This window comes from Chrysochloris asiatica, unplaced genomic scaffold (genome assembly GCF_000296735.1).
Source record: "Chrysochloris asiatica unplaced genomic scaffold, ChrAsi1.0 scaffold00003, whole genome shotgun sequence".
NCBI classification, from domain to species: Eukaryota; Metazoa; Chordata; class Mammalia; order Afrosoricida; family Chrysochloridae; genus Chrysochloris; species Chrysochloris asiatica.
In genome coordinates this window covers 13397436-13419487 of record NW_006408521.1, presented here as the reverse complement: position 1 = coordinate 13419487, position 22052 = coordinate 13397436, and the positions used below count along the sequence as shown (strand labels likewise).

The 22052-nt window shown below is 42.0% G+C and overlaps 1 protein-coding gene across 1 annotated transcript; it reads left to right on the top strand.

Annotated features, from left to right (window-relative positions):
- Positions 1 to 3159: 3159 nt before the first annotated feature.
- Positions 3160 to 21637, top strand: ACTA2 (actin, alpha 2, smooth muscle, aorta). Its single transcript, XM_006831126.1, has 9 exons — positions 3160 to 3251; positions 7974 to 8129; positions 9658 to 9786; positions 11191 to 11301; positions 13537 to 13621; positions 14009 to 14170; positions 16706 to 16897; positions 19538 to 19719; positions 21355 to 21637. The coding sequence occupies exons 2-9, from the start codon at positions 8001 to 8003 to the stop codon at positions 21496 to 21498; spliced, it is 1134 nt and encodes a 377-aa protein (XP_006831189.1). The 5' UTR covers positions 3160 to 3251; positions 7974 to 8000; the 3' UTR covers positions 21499 to 21637.
- The last annotated feature ends 415 nt before the right edge of the window (positions 21638 to 22052 follow it).

Genomic DNA, 22052 nt, shown 5'->3' with positions numbered 1-22052 from the left:
ATGAGTTGAACTGCTGACCTTGCTGATCAAACCAACCTTTTAGTCCAGCATATTAACCCACAGTGCCATACCAGGACTCCAGTTTTGTTCATAGTATCCTTCAATATTGCAAGCTGAAGCTTGATTTTTTTTTTTTTTTTCTTCAGTTCTTTCAGATTGAGAAATGCTGAGCATGTGCTTCCCTTTTTGTTTTCTAACCCCAGGTACTTTACTTTGTCTTCTCAAGTTGCCCTTTGAAATCTTCAGTGCTCTTATGTCATCATTTCTTCCATTTGCTTTAGCTACTCTGTGCTCACTGTGTGGCGCTGTGGGCTAATGCGTCAGACTGCAAAGTCATTTGAACTGCAAGGTCGGTGGTTCAAGCTCACCAGCTGCTCCTTGGAAACCCTATACAGGGTTGCTATGGGTTGAAATCAACTCGACAGCACTTAACAACAACAACAACTCTGTGCTCAAGAGCAAGTTTCATATTCTATAGATATTTGCAAATATTGCCATGCTACTAGGTGTAAAGAATAACCAATCAAGGCACCTTTATATAACATCTATTACTTACCCAGTTCTGGACTGGGTCCCAAAGGAGATTAAAAATACCAAACGGTCCAGACCTCAAGGAATTTATAATAAATCATCACTAAGTAATGTTACTGTGATGGTGCAGGATGTTGGTAGAAATTATTCTTGATTATGTGATTATAGCTTGGAATTTATTTGATAGTTTCCTGAATTGCAATCAAGTCATCAGACGCTGTTCTTGTTAATTGCATCATAACTCACTCCTTGGATACATGAGTGATGGTACCAAGAGATGTCTGGCCACTTGACTGTAGATTTCTTTTTACACAGAGACTCCTCCAGTGCTGTTTTCTTTCACCGAAGAGACTTGGATAGAGTATGATAATATAAATCTAGAATCCAGACAATGAGACCATCTAATTGTTTGCTTAGTAATTTATTTTCTGTTACAAGTCTTCTCTGGTTAACGTCATAGATGAAAAAGAAATGTTAAGTGTCTTAGTTATTGTAGGTGCTTAGTGCCACTGTTGCAGAAATCCTACAGGTGGATGAATGCCTTTAACAAACAGAAATTTATTAGTTCACCGTTTATGAGGCTAGAAGTCCAAATTCGGAGTGACAGCTCTAGGGGAAGGCTTTTCTCTTTGTCTTCTCTAGAGCAAGGTCCTTGTCTCCTTCCTGCATCTGTAAGCTCACCATTCCTTGGACTTATCCATGTGTCTTGGCATCAATTTTCCTCTAGATTTAGGAGCTTCACAGTGCCAGGACCCCAGGTAAAAGGATGCTCTCCCTCCCAATTCTTCCTACTTGGTGGTAATAGGCCCCTCTGAGCTCTGTTTGCTTGCTAATCTATTTTATATCTCAGAAGATGTTGACTCAAAATACTATCAAATCCTATAGATTGGGTCTCACCTCATTAACCTTAGTGAAGTGAGAATGCATAGCACATAGATAATTACATCAGATCATGGCTGATCACATCAGATCACATTATGGGGAATGGAGGTAATTACATCATTACAGAGCTGCCAAGCCACTGGGCATCATGTCCCAGCCAGATTGACACATACTTTTTTTTTTTTGGGGGGGGCGGGTGCTGCAGTTCAATCCATGACAGTAGGAAAACCTAAACCTAACTTGTCTTCTTGTATTCTTGTTTTATATTATCACAGTCTGATTACTTTTAGGGATGGATACACACTACTATGATTAAGGAACAAACAGCATAAAACATTAAATATGAATACCAAATACTCTTCTCTTTGGCCTTTAATGGACCATTCATTTTATAAAGGTACCGAGAACTATGTAGACACAACTTGAGATAGAAGTGGGAGGGAGGAAAGGATTCTGCTTCTACTGAAACCCTAGTCATGCAAATATAGAATTTTTATTTCACATTATCTCTGTGAGGAAAATAATCAGATAAATCCAGTACTATGTAGTCTTGAAATGTAAACAGTCAGACAGTTATGTTTCCAGGTTGAAAGAACTAGGTATGCTTGAAAATGCCAGAGAAATCCTATTATGATTTGGTTATATACTATTTAAAGATTTTTCTAACAGTCAGCCGTGCAATTCCACCATGACAAATGTGTGAATGCATATATCCTATAAATCAAGCAGATAAGAGACAGTAACATGAATAAACAGCTGGACACAGCTGTAAATTAAAGCACTTCATTCAGAATTTTTCTCACATGTCAGCCGTCCAGAAATACTTATGGCCTTCATCAAAAATATTTCTATTATGAATGGAGTTAGAACCTTGGCTTGAAAGAGGAAAGTAGACAAATATAACACCATTGAAGTTATGCAGAAACCCTAGAGGGTGTGAATGAGTTTGAGGCCAGATTATTGCCCATTCATTGCCTTTCTTTGAGAGGTGACTGGGCCATCTTGTCTATTACCTGTCAAGTGGATTAGTGAAGAAAGAGTTGGAGTAGAGAGGTTGCCTTTGGACATACTCCTTTTTCTCTCTATGGCAGGGTGTTGCTTGTCTTTTGATGAAAGGATATCCCTTAGTCCTGCTTCTAAATTGCTCCGTGACAAATCAGTGGACAGGTTTGTCACTAGGTACCAAAGGATTAAATTGGTTATTGCAATGCTTGCTTCCAAGTTCTTCTTTGTGAAATATGGGCCATGAAACTCTGTTTCTACTTCAATTCCTGTTTCCATTAACAGCATTTGTGAACTCAATTTATAAACACAGAATGGGCACTACAGTATCCGTGTATATCTTTATGGATTTTCAAAACTGTTGCTTTCTTCATTTCAGGTCTTTTGTGTAAGGGAGTTTTAAAAGAAGCAACCTGTTTCTTCCCAGGGCTCATTGGGAAAGGCCAGTATGACAGCAGACTGGCATCTCCTGAGGAATGTGCAGATCTTGTCTACATCTGCCCATTCCACTAGCTCAGTATCTTTGGGCATTTCAGCAGTTGTTCTGAAGGCTTGGGCTGTTTATCTCCTGAAGGCAGCTGAGCTGCCTCCCATTGCATGAGCAGAGCAGTGGAATGCAGTGGAAGAGACCCAGGCCTCCGGCCACCCAGATTAGAGAGTTTTGTGCTGAGGTCCCTATATGGTTGTGTTAGACTGAAAGACAGGCTCAAGTTCATCTTTGTTCCTTGTTTGGAAAGCAAGTGGGAGGGGAACAAGCCAAGGGGCTATATAACCCTTCAGTTTCCAGTTCCCTGACCACCACCCAGAGCAGAGGAGCCCGACTGAGCACTGTCAGGGTAAGTGACACTCTCCCAGAGACCTGACTTATAGTTCCAGTGGCTCTTTGATCACCCACAATAACCAGATGTTGTTTGCAGGGGTGTGTTTGGCTGAGCTCATTAATGTTTTTGCATCAAGATTATGCTGCCTAGATGGTATCAGTTGCTAGTGCAAACTATTTAACTGTTAATTGCAAGGTCAGTTAGTATGCAGCATGGCATGCAGCCCAGATGGAAAGGATGATGGACTGAAATGTCCTTTATGCCTGCCACCTGCAAAGTCTGTTTATACTAAACCAACAGCCCAAATCAGGCAGCCCTTTACAGGTAATGCAGCTTACCCGGCTTGCCCTAGGTAATACATTTATTTGTACTTAGGTATTGGGAACTCACATTTGTTTGTGGTTCAGATTTGGTGTGAGTGTTTTTCATTGGACTGGAGTTTTCCTATCTGAAAGTAGATGTGGGGAGCAAATGGAGGGATAATTGCCTCGACATTGATTTTGGCAGAATTTGGGTTTGTTTCCTGCTCGGTCCAGTTGGAATGCCTTCTGCTAGAAGGATGTGTCTCTTAAGTGTGATTGTTAGCTTATGCTTCAGAACTTTGCGTTCCTCGCTACACAGCACAGCTGGTGACCAACTGCATCCTTCTCTGCAAAAACAGAGGGAGGGAGCGGCGTGCACATCTGACAGCTGTGTTTGGCTCAGCCTGCTGAATGTCTGATGTGCATTTTTCTCAGCCTTCCAAAGTTGCCCTCAGCCTGGCAATGCATGCGTGACTGTGGATCCAGCCCCACCACCATGGGCAGTACTGAGCTCTAAATTAGGGCTTGGCAGCTTCAGCAAGGGCAGGAGTTTTCATGCTGAGATTTTCCTTCCATTTTGTGATTCATGACTAAATATGGTTAGCATTTTAAGATTAACAAGCTGGGAATTCTAGGGTTCTTTTCCTCCTCCCCTTCCCACTGACTACTCATTTTTGGCACAAGATGTACTCTAGTCAACTGGAGCAAACCCTCTGACCTGGGTGCAGTTCCAAAAGCAGATGTTTGAGTGCATTTTACCTAATTAGGAAATGCTCTGCTCCCAAAACCAAGCTGTTGGTTCAGGTCAGATAAGAGTTGTAAGCCACCTAGGAGCTCCTTCCCAGGGACAAAGACTTTTTGCTTTAGATACAACACAATTCTTCCTGGATATTTTTGATCAAATAAAAGTACATTAACTGAATTTTGAGATTTCTTGACATGCTTGCTGATGTCGAGGAAATACTACAATTTCCTCAAACCTTCGACACAAATGCTGCCTGACCACAAGCTTTTAAGGATATCCCTGACCACATCTACCCATTTTCAGAAGCCCTTCTAAGTCCAAATGTTTTATCCTGTTTCTAGCACTTCTTTTTGGTTTAGGAAGTATGCTCAGGAATTCATTGGGTGCTAGCTGCCTCCAAGAAATGCCGTGGTATACTATTGCTTCTTTTGTCTTGTCTCCCTTACACCTCTTACCTCTTCTAATTTCTTAATCTACTATGAAGGATTGCAAATTACAAGACTGCTAAATATAATTCAGTTCTTGGAAAGGGGAGGGAAGAATGAGAGAGGATAGAGCAAGCCATTTATAAATCCTGTGTTCCATTCTTACACAAGCTGAGGATTTCAGTAGACATACCTTAGGTAGCAAAGATACATAATAGCAGTGATGACGTGACCATTTACTCAGTGCTCATAGTGTATGAACTCATTGCCATTGAGTCCAGGCCAATAATGATCCTGCATATGGTTTCTGAGACTGTTTATCTTTACAGAAGAAGACTTCCTCTTTCTCCCACGAAGCAGCTAGTGGGTTTGAACTGTCGACTTTGTGGTGAGCAGTCCAGTGTTCATTCTAAGCCACTATAAACAACTTTTCATTTCTATTTACAAAGGCTAATTCCTAGAAGAATTCTATGTGGTGTGTATATACATATTTTAAAGATAAGGACGATATTTGCAGATGTTACAGCTTGTCAATGGTAGAGTTCACATTCACATCTGGGCAGTATGATTTCAGAGTCTAAGTTCGTATTCACTGAGCTCTGTCACCTCTCTTGTCCTGTCTTTGCCAGTTTGGGAAACTTGTATAACTCATTTTCACTCTTTGAGCCTCAGCTTCCTCATCTGTTAACTGGAAATATTACGTGCTTGGGTTTTTAAATGCATTGTCCCCTTCAAGGTTCACAGTCTTTGCAAAGGGTTAAGCACTATGAGGAATTGCTGTCGCAGGCTTCGGACTCTGACTATAATACTTCATTTTCTTTTCAGTGTTTTTTATAGAGTTGCTTTTTACACTGAAGTCTAGATGTAGAATTAGTTCACCAATTTTACAAAAAGAAAATATTCTTTCTCAGCTAGAAATCCTAACTAAAATCTCAGTGCCAGACAGAGAACTCTGAGTATCTTTATTTATGAACTGTTTCCCCCTCATTCCGCTTAGAAAAATGGAAAAAGTCCTGATTGGAAGCCAAGAGGCAATTTGTAATCGATATCAAGTTCTAACAACCTTTGTAACCCTAAGTAAGTTCTCTTCCTGGATTTTCTCATTTGTGCAAATGAAGGCATTAAATGAAAATACTCTCCTTCAATTTCCCATAGGGATGAGTTGATACTTGTGCTCCAGCCTTTAGAGTGAACGCTACAAAATTTTGAATCATTTCATGTTTTTTTCTGAAGGTTAAATATAAGTCTCCCAGATCCAAAAAGTATTTCCTTCTAAACATTTTACATTAAACATTGTCAGCATTTTCAAATTTCTGCAAGTTTTCACAAATTTTATTAAAGCATACAAGCTTAAGGGTGACTATTTAAAGCAATAATGTTTTATTATCAAAGGTTGTTGTTGTTGTTAAGTGCCGTCAAGTTGGTTCCGATTCTTAGCAATCCTGTATAGGGTTTCCAAGGAGCAGCTGATGAATTAGAACCACTGACCGCGTGGTTCAAACCAACCTTGCAGTCCAGTTTGTTACCCCACAATCCACATCAGGACTCCTATATGCTCAATTGGAAAAATGTGGAAAACATTAGGAAACCCAAGAAAGAAAATCTAAAATACCTGTAAAATCTACGCTCCAAGATAACCCAGTCATCATCTTGACAAATTTGATTGTTATTGTTGTTGTTGTTGTTATGTGCCGTGGAATCGACTCATAGTGACCCTGTACAGGGTTTCCGAGGCTGTAAATCTTGACGGGAGCAGAAAGCCTCATCTTTCTCCCATGGAACAGCTGGTAGTTTTGAACTGCTGACCTTAAGGTTTGCAGATTTGTCTCTTGTAATTCATGTAAATCTATTTTAATGGGATTCTACAACATATGGTGATGTTGTTGTGAAGTGCCTTCGAGTCAGTTTCGACCCATAGTGACCCTGTATAGGGTTTCTGAGGAGCAGCTGGTGAGCTCGAACCGCCGATCTTGCAGTTCAAACGGAGTTGCAATCTGGTGCATTAACCCACAGTGCCACACCAGGACTCCTACACAGCATATACTTTCTCTAATTTATTATTTACAAAATGTTGTATCTTTAGCTTATTTTTCCTTGTCTTGCTTAATCGTAGCCCAGCATGCTTGTACAGAATACATAACTCAGATTCACCCTCACAATTGTACTCTTAGACTGTTTAAACTATTTTTATTAATGGAGAATACAATGACAGTCCCTAAAATTTAGTGTGAATTCTTAGAAAGTTTTGAATCATTTCATACTTCTCTGAAGGTTCAATATAAATCCCCCAGATCCAAAAGGAATTTTTCTTTGAAACAGTTTCAACATTTTCAGATTTTCACACATTCCTCATTTCTCAATAGCTAATTTTCAAGGGGAAAAGAAGTTGAAATATGTCTAGAAAAATGTGAGTTTGGGCTTATTAAAAAAAACAAATTCTAGATACTTCTTTAACAAATGGTAACTGACTTGCCCTGTGAAGTTCGTGGACTTCCTTCTGCATGCTAAAGCTCTGGGACTCACATCTGTATACTGAAGTTTCAGCTCTTTTGATCCATCTTTAAAGTACTTACTGAGCAGATTTGGTGTGCCAGCTACTGTGTTAGGGCCCAGGTATATGAACATGGAAGTCACAATTTCTGCTTATAATAATCTCACAGTCTAATAAAAATTGTTGTAAGATGTCATAGAGTCGGCCCCTGTCTCATGGTGACACCACACACAACAGAACACAATTCTGTCTGGTCCCACATCAGATCCCTTGCCTCTATATGACCAGTTGTGGATTAGACCATTGTGATCCATACAGTTTTCACTGGCTAATATTCAAAAGCAGTTGTTCTTTCTTCTTAGTCTGTCTGTCTCAGTCTGGAAGTTACCCTAAAGCCTGTTCACTATCGTGTTGTTGTAATTACAGTGAACCTGTATAGAGTTTCCGAAGAGAGGCTGGTGGATTTGAACCTCCAGTCTTGCAGTTAGAAGTCCAGTGCTTATCCTACAACACCACACCAGGACTCTGTTCAGTATCACAACAATGTACAAACTACCACTGACTGAAGGGTACTTAGTGAACATGAGAAGTGTTGGCCTAGAACTGAAATTGGGTCTCCTGCATGGGAGATTAAATTTAAATGACTTGAGTTAAATGTGGTGTTAGATAAGGACCAACAGAGGAGCCCCAAACCCAGGCCAGAGGTAGAAGTGCTCCGTTAAACACTGTAACTGCTGGATTATAGTTGGACCGGCTTCCTCCTGTCCCCTATAGGATTCCGTGAAGTAGCTCCAGTTGAAGATGTGTGAAGAAGAGGACAGCACTGCCCTGGTGTGTGACAATGGCTCTGGACTCTGTAAGGCTGGCTTTGCAGGGGATGATGCTCCCAGGGCTGTTTTCCCATCCATTGTGGGCCGTCCCCGACATCAGGTGAGCAAACTTCTGAAGGAACAGAGAGAGCAGGGCTATAGATTTAGTGTCTCTGTGTCTGTGGTAGCCACAGATTGCTTATCACTCTGCCCAGTGGTGATGTAACCTTGTTAAAAACACATTTTAAAGATCTGATGACCGGGATAAATGCCAGTTCCATATGTCAATATGTAATGTAGCTAGCTTGTCCTATAGGTTTCTATTCCATATACAGTCTGCTCCTTTTTCATGTCCTTTTTTTTTAATAGAATCATTGTCTAAATCATTACAATCAGAAATCCTTATGATATACTGTGATATATACTATAGCTAGTCTTTGGGGAAAAAAATGAAAATAAAGACCCATGTCCCTCACCTTCATAGATCTTAATGTTAGATCAAAGTAAACATTTTTACCAAATGTAATTTTTCATAATGTTACCTATCAACAAATATATCTGGACAGCATGCTAATTTGTATAATCTTACACAATGTATACAAAAAATGTTGGCATCCATATGACAAAATTTAACTTCAGAAATTTCTATTTGCATCAGAAATGTAATTTATGCATTCAGTTGATCTGATTGATGTGTATGACCCTCAGATAGGCAAACATTTACCAATGAGTGATTTCGTCTCTTTGTTTTATCTCTGTGCCCTGGAGATATTTGTGACAAGCAGTCTTTTATGGATATATGAGAACTTTGGCAATTCTAAAACAGTCCTTCTGATGCAATTTAAAATCAAGCTTTGAGATTTCTCTTTCTTTTTTTTAAGCTTTGCCTTAATGATTTTTTTTTTTTTAATGCAGCTGACTAGCTTAGGCAAATATCTCATGACTGATTGATATAGATTAATCTATTAGCAATCACATAGTCAGCTGTAGACTTTTGCTTCTAATGGTTGTTGTTGTTGTTGTTAAGTGCCGTCGAGTCGGTTTCCACCCATAGCGACCCTGAATAGGGTTTCCGAGGCTGTAAATCTTTACGGGAGCAGATCGCCTCATCTTTCTCCCGCGGAGCAGCTGGTAGTTTCGAACTGCTGACCTTCCGTTTCGCAGCCCGATTCGTAACCACTACGCTACCAGAGCTCCTTTAGAAACCAGTAGTTATATAATCTTGGAGTAAGTGACAACTTCAAAGTGCAGTTTGAAGGATTTATAAGACACAAATGTCATTTAATTAAATGTAAATTTTTATGTTCATTCAACAAAAAATTATTAAGTGTCAAATATGTGCCAGGCAATTTGATAAAGTGTTGAACAAGACACTTTGTTTGCCCTTATAGATCCCAAGGAGCATAGAAGATAGAAAAAGTAGAAAGTGCCCTTCTCCACAGGGTTCCTTGTTTTTAGGAGACAGTTTCAAGCCACTTTCAATCAGTAAGGGATGTTGCTTAAGAGCAAAGTGATGCTAAGTCTCAATGTGCTGTTGCTGCTATCAGAACAGGAGCTTTCAAGATCAACAGTTTAACCCTTGGTAATTTGACTGTATGAAGTCACACGTTTTGGGAGAGGCTGACTTGTAACCTGTTGAATCCTTTTAGGGGGTGATGGTGGGAATGGGTCAAAAAGACAGCTATGTGGGCGATGAAGCACAAAGCAAAAGAGGAATCCTGACCTTGAAGTATCCAATAGAACACGGCATCATCACCAACTGGGATGACATGGAAAAGGTACTGGAGGCTTCGTTGTGGTTTAGCATTCAGATCCAAAACATCATGCTCCTGCTGGGGAAACAAATTGTTCTTTTACTGGCAAGCATTGATTCTGAATTATTTTTATTAACTAAAAAAAGGCAGAAATGTTTCTTTGGGGGAAAAAAATGTCCATGCTTAACAAAGATTAGGAACTAGCTGTCATTGTTGATTGGTGCCACCGAGTCAGTTCCGAGTCATAGGGACCCTGCATAGGTTTCCAAAGAGCAGCTAGTTGATTTGAACTACCAACCTATCAGTTCAAACCAAACTTGCGATCCAGTACTTATCTTACAGTGCCACACCAGGACTCCATGAACTAATTGTTGTTGTTGTTAAGTGCCTTTGAGTCAGTTCTGATACATAGTGACCCTATATAGGTTTCTGAAGAGTGGCTGGTGAGTTTGAACCGCTGACCTTTTGCCTCAAACCAACCTTGCAGTCCAGTGCATTATCCGGCAGTGCCACATCAGAGGGGAACATTTCTGCAGATTAAGACAACAGCTCCTTGCCAGTGGTGGGAATTAATCGTCTACTGCTGCTGTCCGCTAGATTACCCTCCCAGGAGAAGCATTGTCTCTGCAGAGAATGTGTGGCTATGTCTTGCAGAACAACATTACTAAAGAGGCGCTGAGGTGATAGGAATACTTTATCTCCCCCATTCTTGAAAGATTTTCATTAACACACTGAATTAAAAAAAATTTTTTTTGTTATTTTGAGTTCCCACTATAGAAAAAGGAGCTCTGGTAGCGTAGTGGTTATGAATCAGACTATAAACCTTAAGGTCAACAGTTTGAAATTACCCACTGTTCTGCAGGAGAAAGATGAGGCTTTCTACTCCCATAAAGACTTACAGCCTCGGAAACCCTGTACAGGGTCGCTATGAGTTGGAACCGACTCCATGGCACATAACCACCACCACAGAACAGGGAACTGTTGAAATTACAGATTTAGTGCATTCCTAAATGCCTCTTAAAATATTGAAGCATAATAGTAGCTGACAAAATTTAAAGGACATTAAAAAAAGTATCTCTTCTGTGTTGAATAAAAATGAGGTCTTTATCTCCCCCAAACCAGTTACCTTCAGGTGGGTTCTGACTCATGGCAGCCTCTGTGTGTTAGAGTAGAACTGTGCTCCAGAGGGGTCACAATGGGTTTGGTTTTGCTCAGATACTTACTGAATGTGATTTCTTGAGTGAGTTACTCATGTTCTTTGAGCTTCACTCTCTGCCTCTATAAATATGGAAACAGGGAATGAGTACCTGTAACATTTCACTTGGGTCTGGTTTCCCTTAGATCATTCTGGTCCCTTTTCAAGGTCTGCAGTGCCCCAGGATGTCACATCTTTGTGTTTTTCCTCTTCTTCCCACCCCCACACTCCAGATATGGCACCACTCTTTCTACAATGAGCTTCGTGTTGCCCCTGAAGAGCATCCAACCCTGCTCACCGAGGCACCTCTGAACCCCAAGGCGAATCGGGAGAAAATGACCCAGGTAAACACCCACCCCAGGGCTCAGCGGTGAAATGATGGTGGCTGGTGGTGCTTTTGTGTTTGAGGAAAGGCCAGTAGTGAGAAGGTCCAAAGTTGCCATGTACTAATGGATTGGCCACTCTCCAGGAACTTATGGATTCTAAGCAGCAGGAACATAAATAATGTCAAGAACATAAATAATGTTCATTTCTGAGTCTTAGTGTCTATGAATTGGGTATAAAAATATTATCATTATTTGTCAAAGGATTGAAGTAAAGCTTAATAAAACAAAAGGATAAATGTTTATCATGGAGCTGATGTAGTAAACATTCAATAACTAGAAGCCATAGTTATTATGATCGAAACTACCAGCTGTTCCACGGTAGAAAGATGAGGCGTTCTGCTCCTGTAAAGATTTACAGCCTCAGAAACCCTGCACAGGGTCGCTATGAGTCAGAACCGACTCCACGGCACATCACAACAACAACATAGTTATTATAAGTATTGTTATTTTTCTGATGTTCAAAAGTACTTACAGTTTTCCAGACAGAGTAGGTTTCTAGTTTGTGTGAGTTATTAAATACCATCTAACAGCGATTATGCTTGCTACGGTCAAGCACTGTTGTGTCCTTGATTCCTAACAATAGCTGTTTAAGGCAGAGCCCATTATTATCCTGATCATCTATAATCATTCCTTGGTATCCAAGGGGTATTGGATCTGGAAAGCCCCAGATAGCAAAACTCAAAGATGCTTGAATCTCTTACATAAAATGACAAAGTATTTGCATATAATCTACATATACCCTCCTGTATATGTATAAAGTGACTCCTGTATACTTTAAATCTGCTCCACGGGAGAAAGATGAGGTTTTTCTTCTCCCGTAAAGATTTACACCCTCGGAAACCCTGTACAGGGTCACTATGAGTTGGAACTGACTTCTCGGCACATAACAACAACAACATACTTTAAATGATCTCTAGATTACTTATGATGACACCGAATACAATGTAAATGCTATGTGAATAACACTTTATATTCTTTCTTAACTTTTGAAGGATTGCTTTGATCACTTAGTTGTTTCCCCTTCTTTCAATATTTTCAATCCATGATTGGTTGAACTTTTGGCTGTATGGAGAGCTGACTGTAAAGGAAGAAATCTAGGTTCAGGTGTTCTGATTGTCTCACAGATAGAAGTGGCAAGACTTGGAACTGTCCCATGATCTCTCAGCTTTGGAGAAAAACAAATGCAACTACTGTTGGGACCAACACATTAGCACCTATCCAGGAAATACGTGTGGGCCTGGAATGTTGTTCCTAAAGAGAATTGTTCCTGGGGATGGGATGAATGCAGAACAAGGGTTGGGAAGTGCAAATGCTGTAAAACTTTATAGTTACTAGAGGTCTTACAGATGGGAAAATAAGTCCAGGGGCATCTTCTGATGCACAAACTTCACAAGAATGACCTGGAGGTCTTTGGGGCCCTAGTATCACCCCTGGACTGCTGACGCAGAGGTTGGTATTCAAATATTGCTGGCAGGCAGTTTCGGTAGTCCAGGAATCTGAGCCTCTCCCCAGGCAGTTAGAATGGCCTGTGGCTCTGGGCCTGACATTGAGAGAGCAACTATATTGAAAAGTTAAACAAGAGACCAGAACTGGGACTAAGTCCAACCAGTCTAAGCTCCATGTTCCAAAGGTCTCCCTCCGGGACACCTGGAAGATGTCTTATATGTCCCTTAGGGCTTAGAGAGTTAGTAAGTCGTACATTGTCCATGCAACTACCAGCTGTCCCACAGGAGAAAGACGAGGCTTTCTGCTCCCATAAAGATTTGCAGCCTCAGGAACCCTGTACAAGGTCATTGTGAGTCGGAGCCGACTCCACGGCACACAACCACCAGACTGTCCAAGCAGGAAGAGCCTTAAAGTTTGGGTCTGCAAACTCTCACACCTGAATGACACTAGTCAGCAATTAATGAATTCTCCCAGGTCACATTCAAATCAAAGCGAAAGCCGACTCTAGAGCTAGGCCTTCCTGACCCCTGGCTAGGACCACCCTTTCCCACTTCATCAGGGCACCCATGTGATGGTCTCTCTATTCACTTCATTTCTTCTGTTCCAGTGACCAGCACTGCCTTGGCCCTCCTTTAGTTTGGTTTCCTCTGCTCAGAACATGGCAGGCACATCTGCATGCTCTCTAGAACATTCTTTCTTTATAGGATTGGAAGCACCACTAACTGAGCTCTTTGGGTTGCTTTACAGATCATGTTTGAGACCTTCAATGTCCCAGCCATGTATGTAGCTATTCAGGCTGTGCTGTCCCTGTACGCCTCTGGACGTACAACTGGTAGGTGGTTGGGAGGAGTGGGAGCCTTGCTTGAATACACTGCCGGGTCTGAGATTTGAGGGTTGTAAACTTGTGGGCTATAATGGATTGGGGCGCTGTTCACGCTAACAGTGAGAATACTTTTCCTAAAAGATCATTTTACCTTTAAAAATAGGCCCTTGACCACGTATTTCTGGCAGAACTCTCTATTGTTTTCTTCTTTCTACTATTCCTTTTATTATCTGTCTCAAGCCCTACCCCACCCACCTCTCCAATTAAATGCCTTCTTTCTTCCCTCTCAATTATGAGGATTAGAAATTCTCTCTCCCCCAAGCCTTCCTTCTACTAAACCCAGTGAACACACACCAGCTGCTGTGGTGACTTTTATCATTCCCAACTGTCACCCAGGCATTGTGCTCGACTCTGGAGATGGTGTCACCCACAACGTGCCCATCTACGAAGGCTATGCCCTGCCCCACGCCATCATGCGTCTGGACCTGGCTGGCCGAGATCTCACCGACTACCTCATGAAGATCCTGACCGAGCGTGGCTATTCCTTTGTGACTACTGGTAAGACCATAAGAGAGGAAGGGCAGAGGGTGCAGACACAGTGTGCTCTTCATAGTAATTTAGGTGCTATGGTAACTATGGTGTGTGCTCTTCATAGTAACTTAGAGACTATGGTAACTATGGTGTGTGCTCTTCACAGCAACTTAGAGACTATGGTAACTATGGTGTGTGCTCTTCATAGTAACTTAGGAACTGTGATAACTATGGTGTGTGCTCTTCATGATAACTTAAGGACTGTGGTAACTATGGTGGGGGTCTTATGAAGACGCAGTGTGTTCTTCATAGTAACTTAGGGACTATGGTAACTATGGTGTGTGCTCTTCGTAGTAAATTAGGGATTGTGGTAACTATGGTGAGAGTCTTGTGCAGACGCAGTGTGCTCTTAATAGTAACTTAGGGACTGTGGTAACTGTGGTGTGTACTCTTCATAGTAACTTAGGTGCTATGGTAACTATGGTGGGGGTCTTGTGAAGGGCAAGCCTGTTTCTGATGCAGCACAGGGTAAAACACAACATTTCTCGTTAAGCAAAATTGCAAAATGATCATATTTGAGGAGAGCAGGTCCATTGTCTAATATGAGACAATCCCTTCTGTTCACAGAGCAGAGACTGATGATGATAGTGTGGTGTGCTGGTTGGCAGTCTTTGGAGACAGCTGGAGAGGACTTGGCTTCCAATTCTGCTACTCACTAGCTCTGTGACCTTGAACAAATTCTCCTTCTCTCATGGATACACCAGGCTCTTCACCTGTAAAATGGGGAATAATAGCCCCTACCTCACATGGTTGTTGTATTAACTAGGATGGTGCATATGACATGCCTGGACACAATGAAAATTCAGTAATTGTCAGCTATTAGTTATAAATACCAGTTTGTTGGCATTACTAATTAGTTATTAATGATCAATTAATTGCTATTATTAATATCTGCCAAGCCAGGCTAAGCCTACGGCTGTCCAGTCAATTCCTGCTCAAAACTACCCAATAGAACTGAGTAGATCGTTACTTTACAGGACACTATAGAGTAGAACTGTCCAGTGAGTTGCCAACATGGAAAATCTTTATAGAAGCTGACTGCTACATCTTTCTCTTGAGGAGCAACTGGTAGGTTAGAACCACTGGCTTTTAGGTTAGCAGCTGAGTGTTTTAACTACATGCTAGCAGGACTTCTTAATACCAACCCAGTAATCAAAAAAAATCTAAACCAATTGCATGGAGCTGAGTCCAACTTCCTTCAACCACATGTGCTATAGAACAGAGCTGCACTTTGTAGGGTTTTCAAGGCTGTGGCCTATTGAAGCAGACTGCCAGAACTTTCTTACAAGGCACTGCAGAGTGTCCTTAACTGCCAGCCTTTGCAATTAGTACTCAGGTGCTTTACTGTTTGCACCACCATGAAATGTCTTGACGCTAAGTAGATTCCACCAACCCTCATTCCCTAAGAGAATAGCGTCAGACATTACTAGAAACTGAGAGGTCCTAAGTGTCTGTGGCTCTAGCTGTTTGCCTCCCCGTCACCATTTTGGTGTTGTTCTAAAGTTTACTTCTGCACATGCCTGAGACTTACTCTGGATTCTAGACTTATTCTGGAGACTTAATCTGATGATATTGACATTTTGGGGGGTAAAGAGTTGCTTAATTCCATTCCTACTCGACTCTTCACAGAAAATGCCAAGATACCTCCAAAAGGTTCCCAGAGGCCCATATGCAGGCAATGGCTTAGACTTTAAGAGTGCAGGAGTCTGAAATGCCCAGTCTTCCATTGCTCCATCATACATTGCTGGAACATTCTGGACCAGGAGTGGTCCTGGAAGGTGGTGGATGTCACAAGGGCTCAAGCTGGAACTTGCCTGTGTTGGGCAATATGAATCCCTGAGGATGTTTGAAACTTGTGGATCCCTAATGAGAGGAGTCATCGTAAGACTTCCTGGCCAACTGACAATCATATGCGTTGTTGTTAAGTGCCACCGAGTGCATTCTGACTCACAGAAACCCCGTATAGGGTTTCCTGGTGCTTTTGAACTGCTACCTTGCAATTCAAATCAATTTTGCAGTCCAGTGCTAATCCTATAACACCACATCAGGATAACAAACTATTATAAAGCAGTTATTACAGAGGTGATTGTATCTGCAAAATAGCTACTGTACAAGAGTTTGTACTCACTTTATTCCTGTTATGCATTTTTCAGATAATATTTATTAAAAGGAGTCCTGGTGTGATCCTGTGGGATAAACACTAGACTGCTAACTGAAAGGTCAGTGGTTCAAACATGCCAGCTGCTCCTTGGAAACCCTACACAAGGTCGCTATAAGTTGGAACAGACTGGGTGACACGTAACAACGACAATGTGTGTGAGGCACTATGCTAGGAACAGGTGTCTTCCTTAGTGGACCTACGGTTAAGTACTGTCATGGGTTTGGGTTGCAGAGTATTGAACTTCCACACTGCTTGAAGGTAGTAAGTGAAACAAGGCAAGTGGATCTTTAATGCCTGTGCAAACCCTGTTATTTACCATAATGTTTGCATCTTGTTTGCAGCTGAGCGTGAGATTGTCCGAGACATCAAGGAAAAACTATGCTATGTGGCTCTGGACTTCGAAAATGAGATGGCCACTGCCGCGTCCTCCTCCTCTCTGGAGAAGAGCTACGAGCTGCCTGATGGTCAAGTGATCACAATCGGGAATGAACGCTTCCGTTGTCCTGAGACCCTGTTCCAGCCATCCTTCATTGGTAGGTAACAAACATCCTTGCCTTGGAAAGGGGTGGTCTCCATTTTCTTCCATATCTAGCCAGCCCTTAGCTACCAGATTCATTCTGCCCCTGGAGCACACAACAGTGTCCACAGATCAAAACATTTCTAAACCAGAGCAAGGCAAAGAGTAGCACGTTTTTAAGGCAACCAGAAAGGAAGTTTTCTATTTAGGAAAACACTAATGTTCTGTGCGGTTGTCAAGTTAACAGCATTCCTAGTGTATGATGAAAGAATCAGATATTGTCTGTAGGACACAGGAGAGCTTGGGGGGTGGATGAGGGTGGGAGGGTTGCTGAGTGTTTGGAACTGGCAGCGGGTAGAGAAATGAAAAAGCAACCAGAATGAGCCTATGATATCATTAGTGGTGACTTTGGGAGACAGAATAGCACAGCTGTTTACAGAGTGCAAGAGGCTGGATTTGGAGAGAGAAGTCCTAGTGTGGTGCTGTAGGATAAGCAAGATTGGTTTGAACCACAAGGTCGGTGGTTCAAACTCACCAGTCATTCCTCGGAAACCCTATACAGGATTGCTATGAGTCAGAACTGACTTGAAGGCACTTAACAACAACAGCAATGATAATATTGGAATTGGATCTTAGTTCTACCCCATTCTATTGTTCTCACCTTGGGAAAGTCACTTAACCCCGCCCCCCCCCCCCCCCCCCCCCCCAAGCCTCAGACTCTTCATCTCTAAAATGGGGATCCACATAATGCCTATGCCATAGGGTAGTTGTGGGAATTACATGTGCTGGTAATTCTAGTGACTGGCAAACAAGAAGAACTGGGGAGTTGTGAATTATTACTACTGGAGTCTGTGGGTGGGACAAGCAGTCCATGTGCTCGGCTGCTGACCAAAAGCTTAGAAATTCATGGTCACCCAGAGATGATGCAGAAGAAAGCCCTGCTGGGCTACTTCTGAAAAACAACAGCCATTAAAACCACATATTTAGGACAAGATTTTGATTAAGAAAATAATAATAATAGCATGCAATGATGATTATGAGGAGACAGGAAGGAACAAGATTCACTGGTAGAGGGTGGTGATAGTCATGGTTGTGCGCCACCGAGTCGGTTCCAACTCATAACGACTGTGTATGGGGTTTCTGAGGCTGTACGTCTTTAAAGGAGTCCTGAATCATGAGCTGAGCTGTCAGCAGTTCAAATCTACCAGTCGGTGCAGGGGAGCAGTTAGAGGGTAGACACCTGCTAACCTGGGTGACAGAGCAGTAATATACAACAAGTGGGAGGTTGGCAGAGAGAAAACAAAGGTAGCAGGAGACACGGAGAGGAGTACAAGAGTTCACGTGAGTAGAGGTAAATGCTGATGGTACATGCAGGGGATTGTAATGAAGCAAAGTACATGGCTGTTGAATGCAAAACTGATGATCATCTGTTCTATAAACCTTCACTTCATTCACACTAAATGTTAAAAACAACAACAACAACAAAACCATATTGAGGACAGTTCTACTCTGACACTTGTGGGGTGGCCATGAGTTGACTTGAAGGCAATTGGTTTTGTTTTATTATCATTATTATAATTATCATCGTATCCTAGCCCTGCAAAATGTTAAGGGCCACCTAGAAATGTTTTTCAAAAGGCCCACATCAAATATTTTTTATAAGTTTAGATAAATAAACACTGCTAAGTTTGAAGAAAGATGAGTTTGTCCATTAGGATGAGACATCTTTCTGATGATGCAGCACCATTGGCTCTTGGTGTGAACACAAGGAAGCAGCTGAGGAGGTGCTGGTAGAACAGTGGCTGTGCCTTTGGCTCAGCGTGGAACCTTCTGCAGGGAGTCAAAGGCGTTGTCCTTTGTTTGAATCATGCATGGCAGTATATCCCTTATAAGTCAGCAGTTTTTGTGTTTGCCCCTCTGTGGAGATGCTGCTGCAGAGCTTTCTTATTAGGTAAAAAATGAACCAAAGCAAAGACCTTTGGTTTTTCAGATGGATGGTTCCTGGGTTATTATGCCCGCCTAGCTTCCAGGACCTGGAGTCCTGGCGTGGTGCTGTGGGCCAATGCGCTGGACTACGAAGTCAGTTTGAACTACAAGATCGGAGGTTCAGTCTCACTAGCTGCTCCTCTGAAACCCTAAATAGGGTCACTGTGGGTCAGAATTGACTCACGGCACTTAACAACAACAACAGTTTCACTCCTGGTGTGGCACTATAGTATAAGCACTGGACCAAAAGGTTGGTTTGAACTGCAAGGACAGTGGTTCAGACTCACCAGCCATTCCTTGGAAACCCTATAGAGGGTTGTTATGAGTCCGAATCGACTCGACGGCACTTCACGACAACAGATTCAGTCCAAAAGATGTCCTGCTGGTGCAATGGTTAAGCACTCAACTGTGAACTGAAAGGTCAGTGGTTTGTCCAGAGAAAAGAGACGTCCATCTGCACCCATAAAGATTAGAGACTAGGGAACCCCATTGGGTAGTTCTAGGCTGTCTGGTAGGATTGCTATGAGTTGGAAAGGACTTAACCACACGCAACAATTAAAACAACAACAGTTTCAGTCAGCGTAAGGTCACTCAGTCATTCAAGTCCAGTCTTCTATATCTAAGTTATGCTTATCCCCCATCCAATGACCATGGTCTATTGCTTTTCCAGGGATGGAATCTGCTGGTATCCATGAAACCACATACAACAGCATCATGAAGTGTGATATCGACATCCGAAAGGATCTCTATGCTAACAATGTCCTCTCAGGGGGCACTACCATGTACCCTGGCATTGCTGACCGGATGCAGAAGGAGATCACAGCCCTAGCACCGAGCACCATGAAGATCAAGGTATAGCTCAGGCTCCATGGTTAGGCCACCAGTGGGGCCAAGCGTAGCCACAGCTTGGTTTAATGCGCTCATAGATTCCAGGGGTAGGCAGTGCGTAAATGTCAGCCCAGTTCACAAATCAAGTTGAATAATTTTGCACAAAATTCAATCTATACTCACCTTTGTCCATAAGCAGGTGTAATAAGGCTCACATCATTAAAAAATGTACATTTTATTGGTTTTCCTTCTTTCAAATATAGTGCATTTTCACATGTATAAAATGCAGACTTTTCTGAAGCAGTGTAAGCCCTGTAGACTTAGCAGACTGTATTATCTTTGCAACTTTTCTCTAAGTCTAAATTTATTAAAAACAAACAAAAAATACCTGGGGCACACCCTGGGTTAAATATTGGATCTGACACTATCCGATACAACCAGTGTGGCCTGTACTCAGCCTCCATTTCTCCATCTATAAAATGGAAATAATTTAAGACTCACTCTTTAAGATGATTGTGAGAATTAAATGGAATAAATAAGGGGGCTTCAAAAAGTTCATGGGAAAATGGAGTTTCAAGATAACGGAATTTCCCCACTAACTTTTTGGAATGCCCTAGTACATGTAAAATGGTTAGCATAATGCCTGGCTTATAGTAAGTGTTTAAGAATTGTTAGCTCTCTTTATTAAAAATGAACTCTAAACCAGAGTCAACCATGGTTAAATATTTTGCCTGTTGCCCCAAAGTGTCCATATTCATGTTTACCCAAGATTCCAAGAGTAAAACAGAACATAGAATTTCTTGACTCTAGTTGTTTTCATGATGCTACATGTTGACAAGATCGCTGGCTCGATTCCCAGCTCTCTCTGCCATGCAGCCATGACATCTTTGAGCCCAAATCATGTTAAGAAACACTCCATGCCCTTGCATGGCAGGCTGTGCTGTGGGCAAGACCAGCAGAATGCTTAACTGCAATCTATCCCAGGGCACATTCATCTAATACAGGACCTGGAACCTATGGAATTCCAGAGTACAGGAATTGACTTTATCAGGTGCAGGAACACGTGTGTAATAAGTTAGACTGCTTCCTTTGGAGACGCTGGTGTTTGTTTGTACACTAAGGGTTTACCCTACTGAATCCTGAGGTACAGCACATGGAAATCAGAGACATTGCCAAGGCGCTCAAGTGGAGGCCACCACAGTCTTTGAGGCCAACTTTCAGGTTGCCAAATAGAGCAAAGGCAGTAGAAGTATGTCGAAGGCTTTGAATGGATTGTGTGAAGGGATTTGCTCCTTGAAGCAGGTCTACATTCATAACCTACTCTCACCCTCTTGATATCTAATATGGAGGCTTGGTGGCACAGCGGTTAAATGCTCAACTGTTTACTGAAAGGTCCAGTGTTGGAACTCACCAGCAGCTTCGAGGGAGAAAGATGTGGCAGTCTGCTTCAGTAATGATGTTTAGCCCTGGAAACCCATGGGCAATTCTACTCTGTCTTACAGGGCGTCTGTGAGTCATAATCCACTTGATGCAATGGATTTGGTCTAGGCTGCATACGGACTTGCTAACAACCAAGTCCATGAAAAGTGGGCCAGAGCAGAATGCCCAGATCTCATCCTAGAGCGCTAAATGACCTTTCTTTTTCATCCTGATCCATAGATTATTGCCCCTCCCGAGCGCAAATACTCTGTCTGGATCGGTGGCTCCATCCTGGCTTCGTTGTCCACCTTCCAGCAGATGTGGATCAGCAAACAGGAGTATGATGAAGCCGGGCCCTCTATTGTCCATCGCAAATGCTTCTAAAACATGCCTCTGCTCTGTCTGTCTGTAGCACATAACTGTGAAGGTTTTGTGGAATACTGTCTTAGCTCCTTTCCAAATCATTCCTAGCCAAAGCTCTGACTGGTTGGTTACCTATGTGTTTTTTAAATAAACCTGAAATTTGCCTTCTGTAAAATACTGATTAACAGTCCTCTTGTTATTGGGTGGCTCCCTCTAGTGGTCCAGCAAGGATATAGCACAACGTGGATGGATTTGTTTCTCCTGCAATCAAGTCAATTCTGACTCAAAGGAATTCTATATTCGCAAAGTAGATTTGCGCCATAGGGTTTTCAAGGTTGTGACCTTTTAGAGGAGCATCAGATCTTTGTTCTGAGGCATCCCTAAGTGGGTTTGAATGGCCAACCTTTCAGCTAATAGTTGCTCCTTTAACTGTGTGCTCCTGAGGAGTGAAGGCTGATGTTAGGTGTGAGTTCATTTCAACTTATAACTCAATGTGACAACGTGGAACTGTACTATGGGGTTTCCTAACCTGTAATCATCACAAAAGCAGATAGTAGGTCTTCCATCCATGAAAA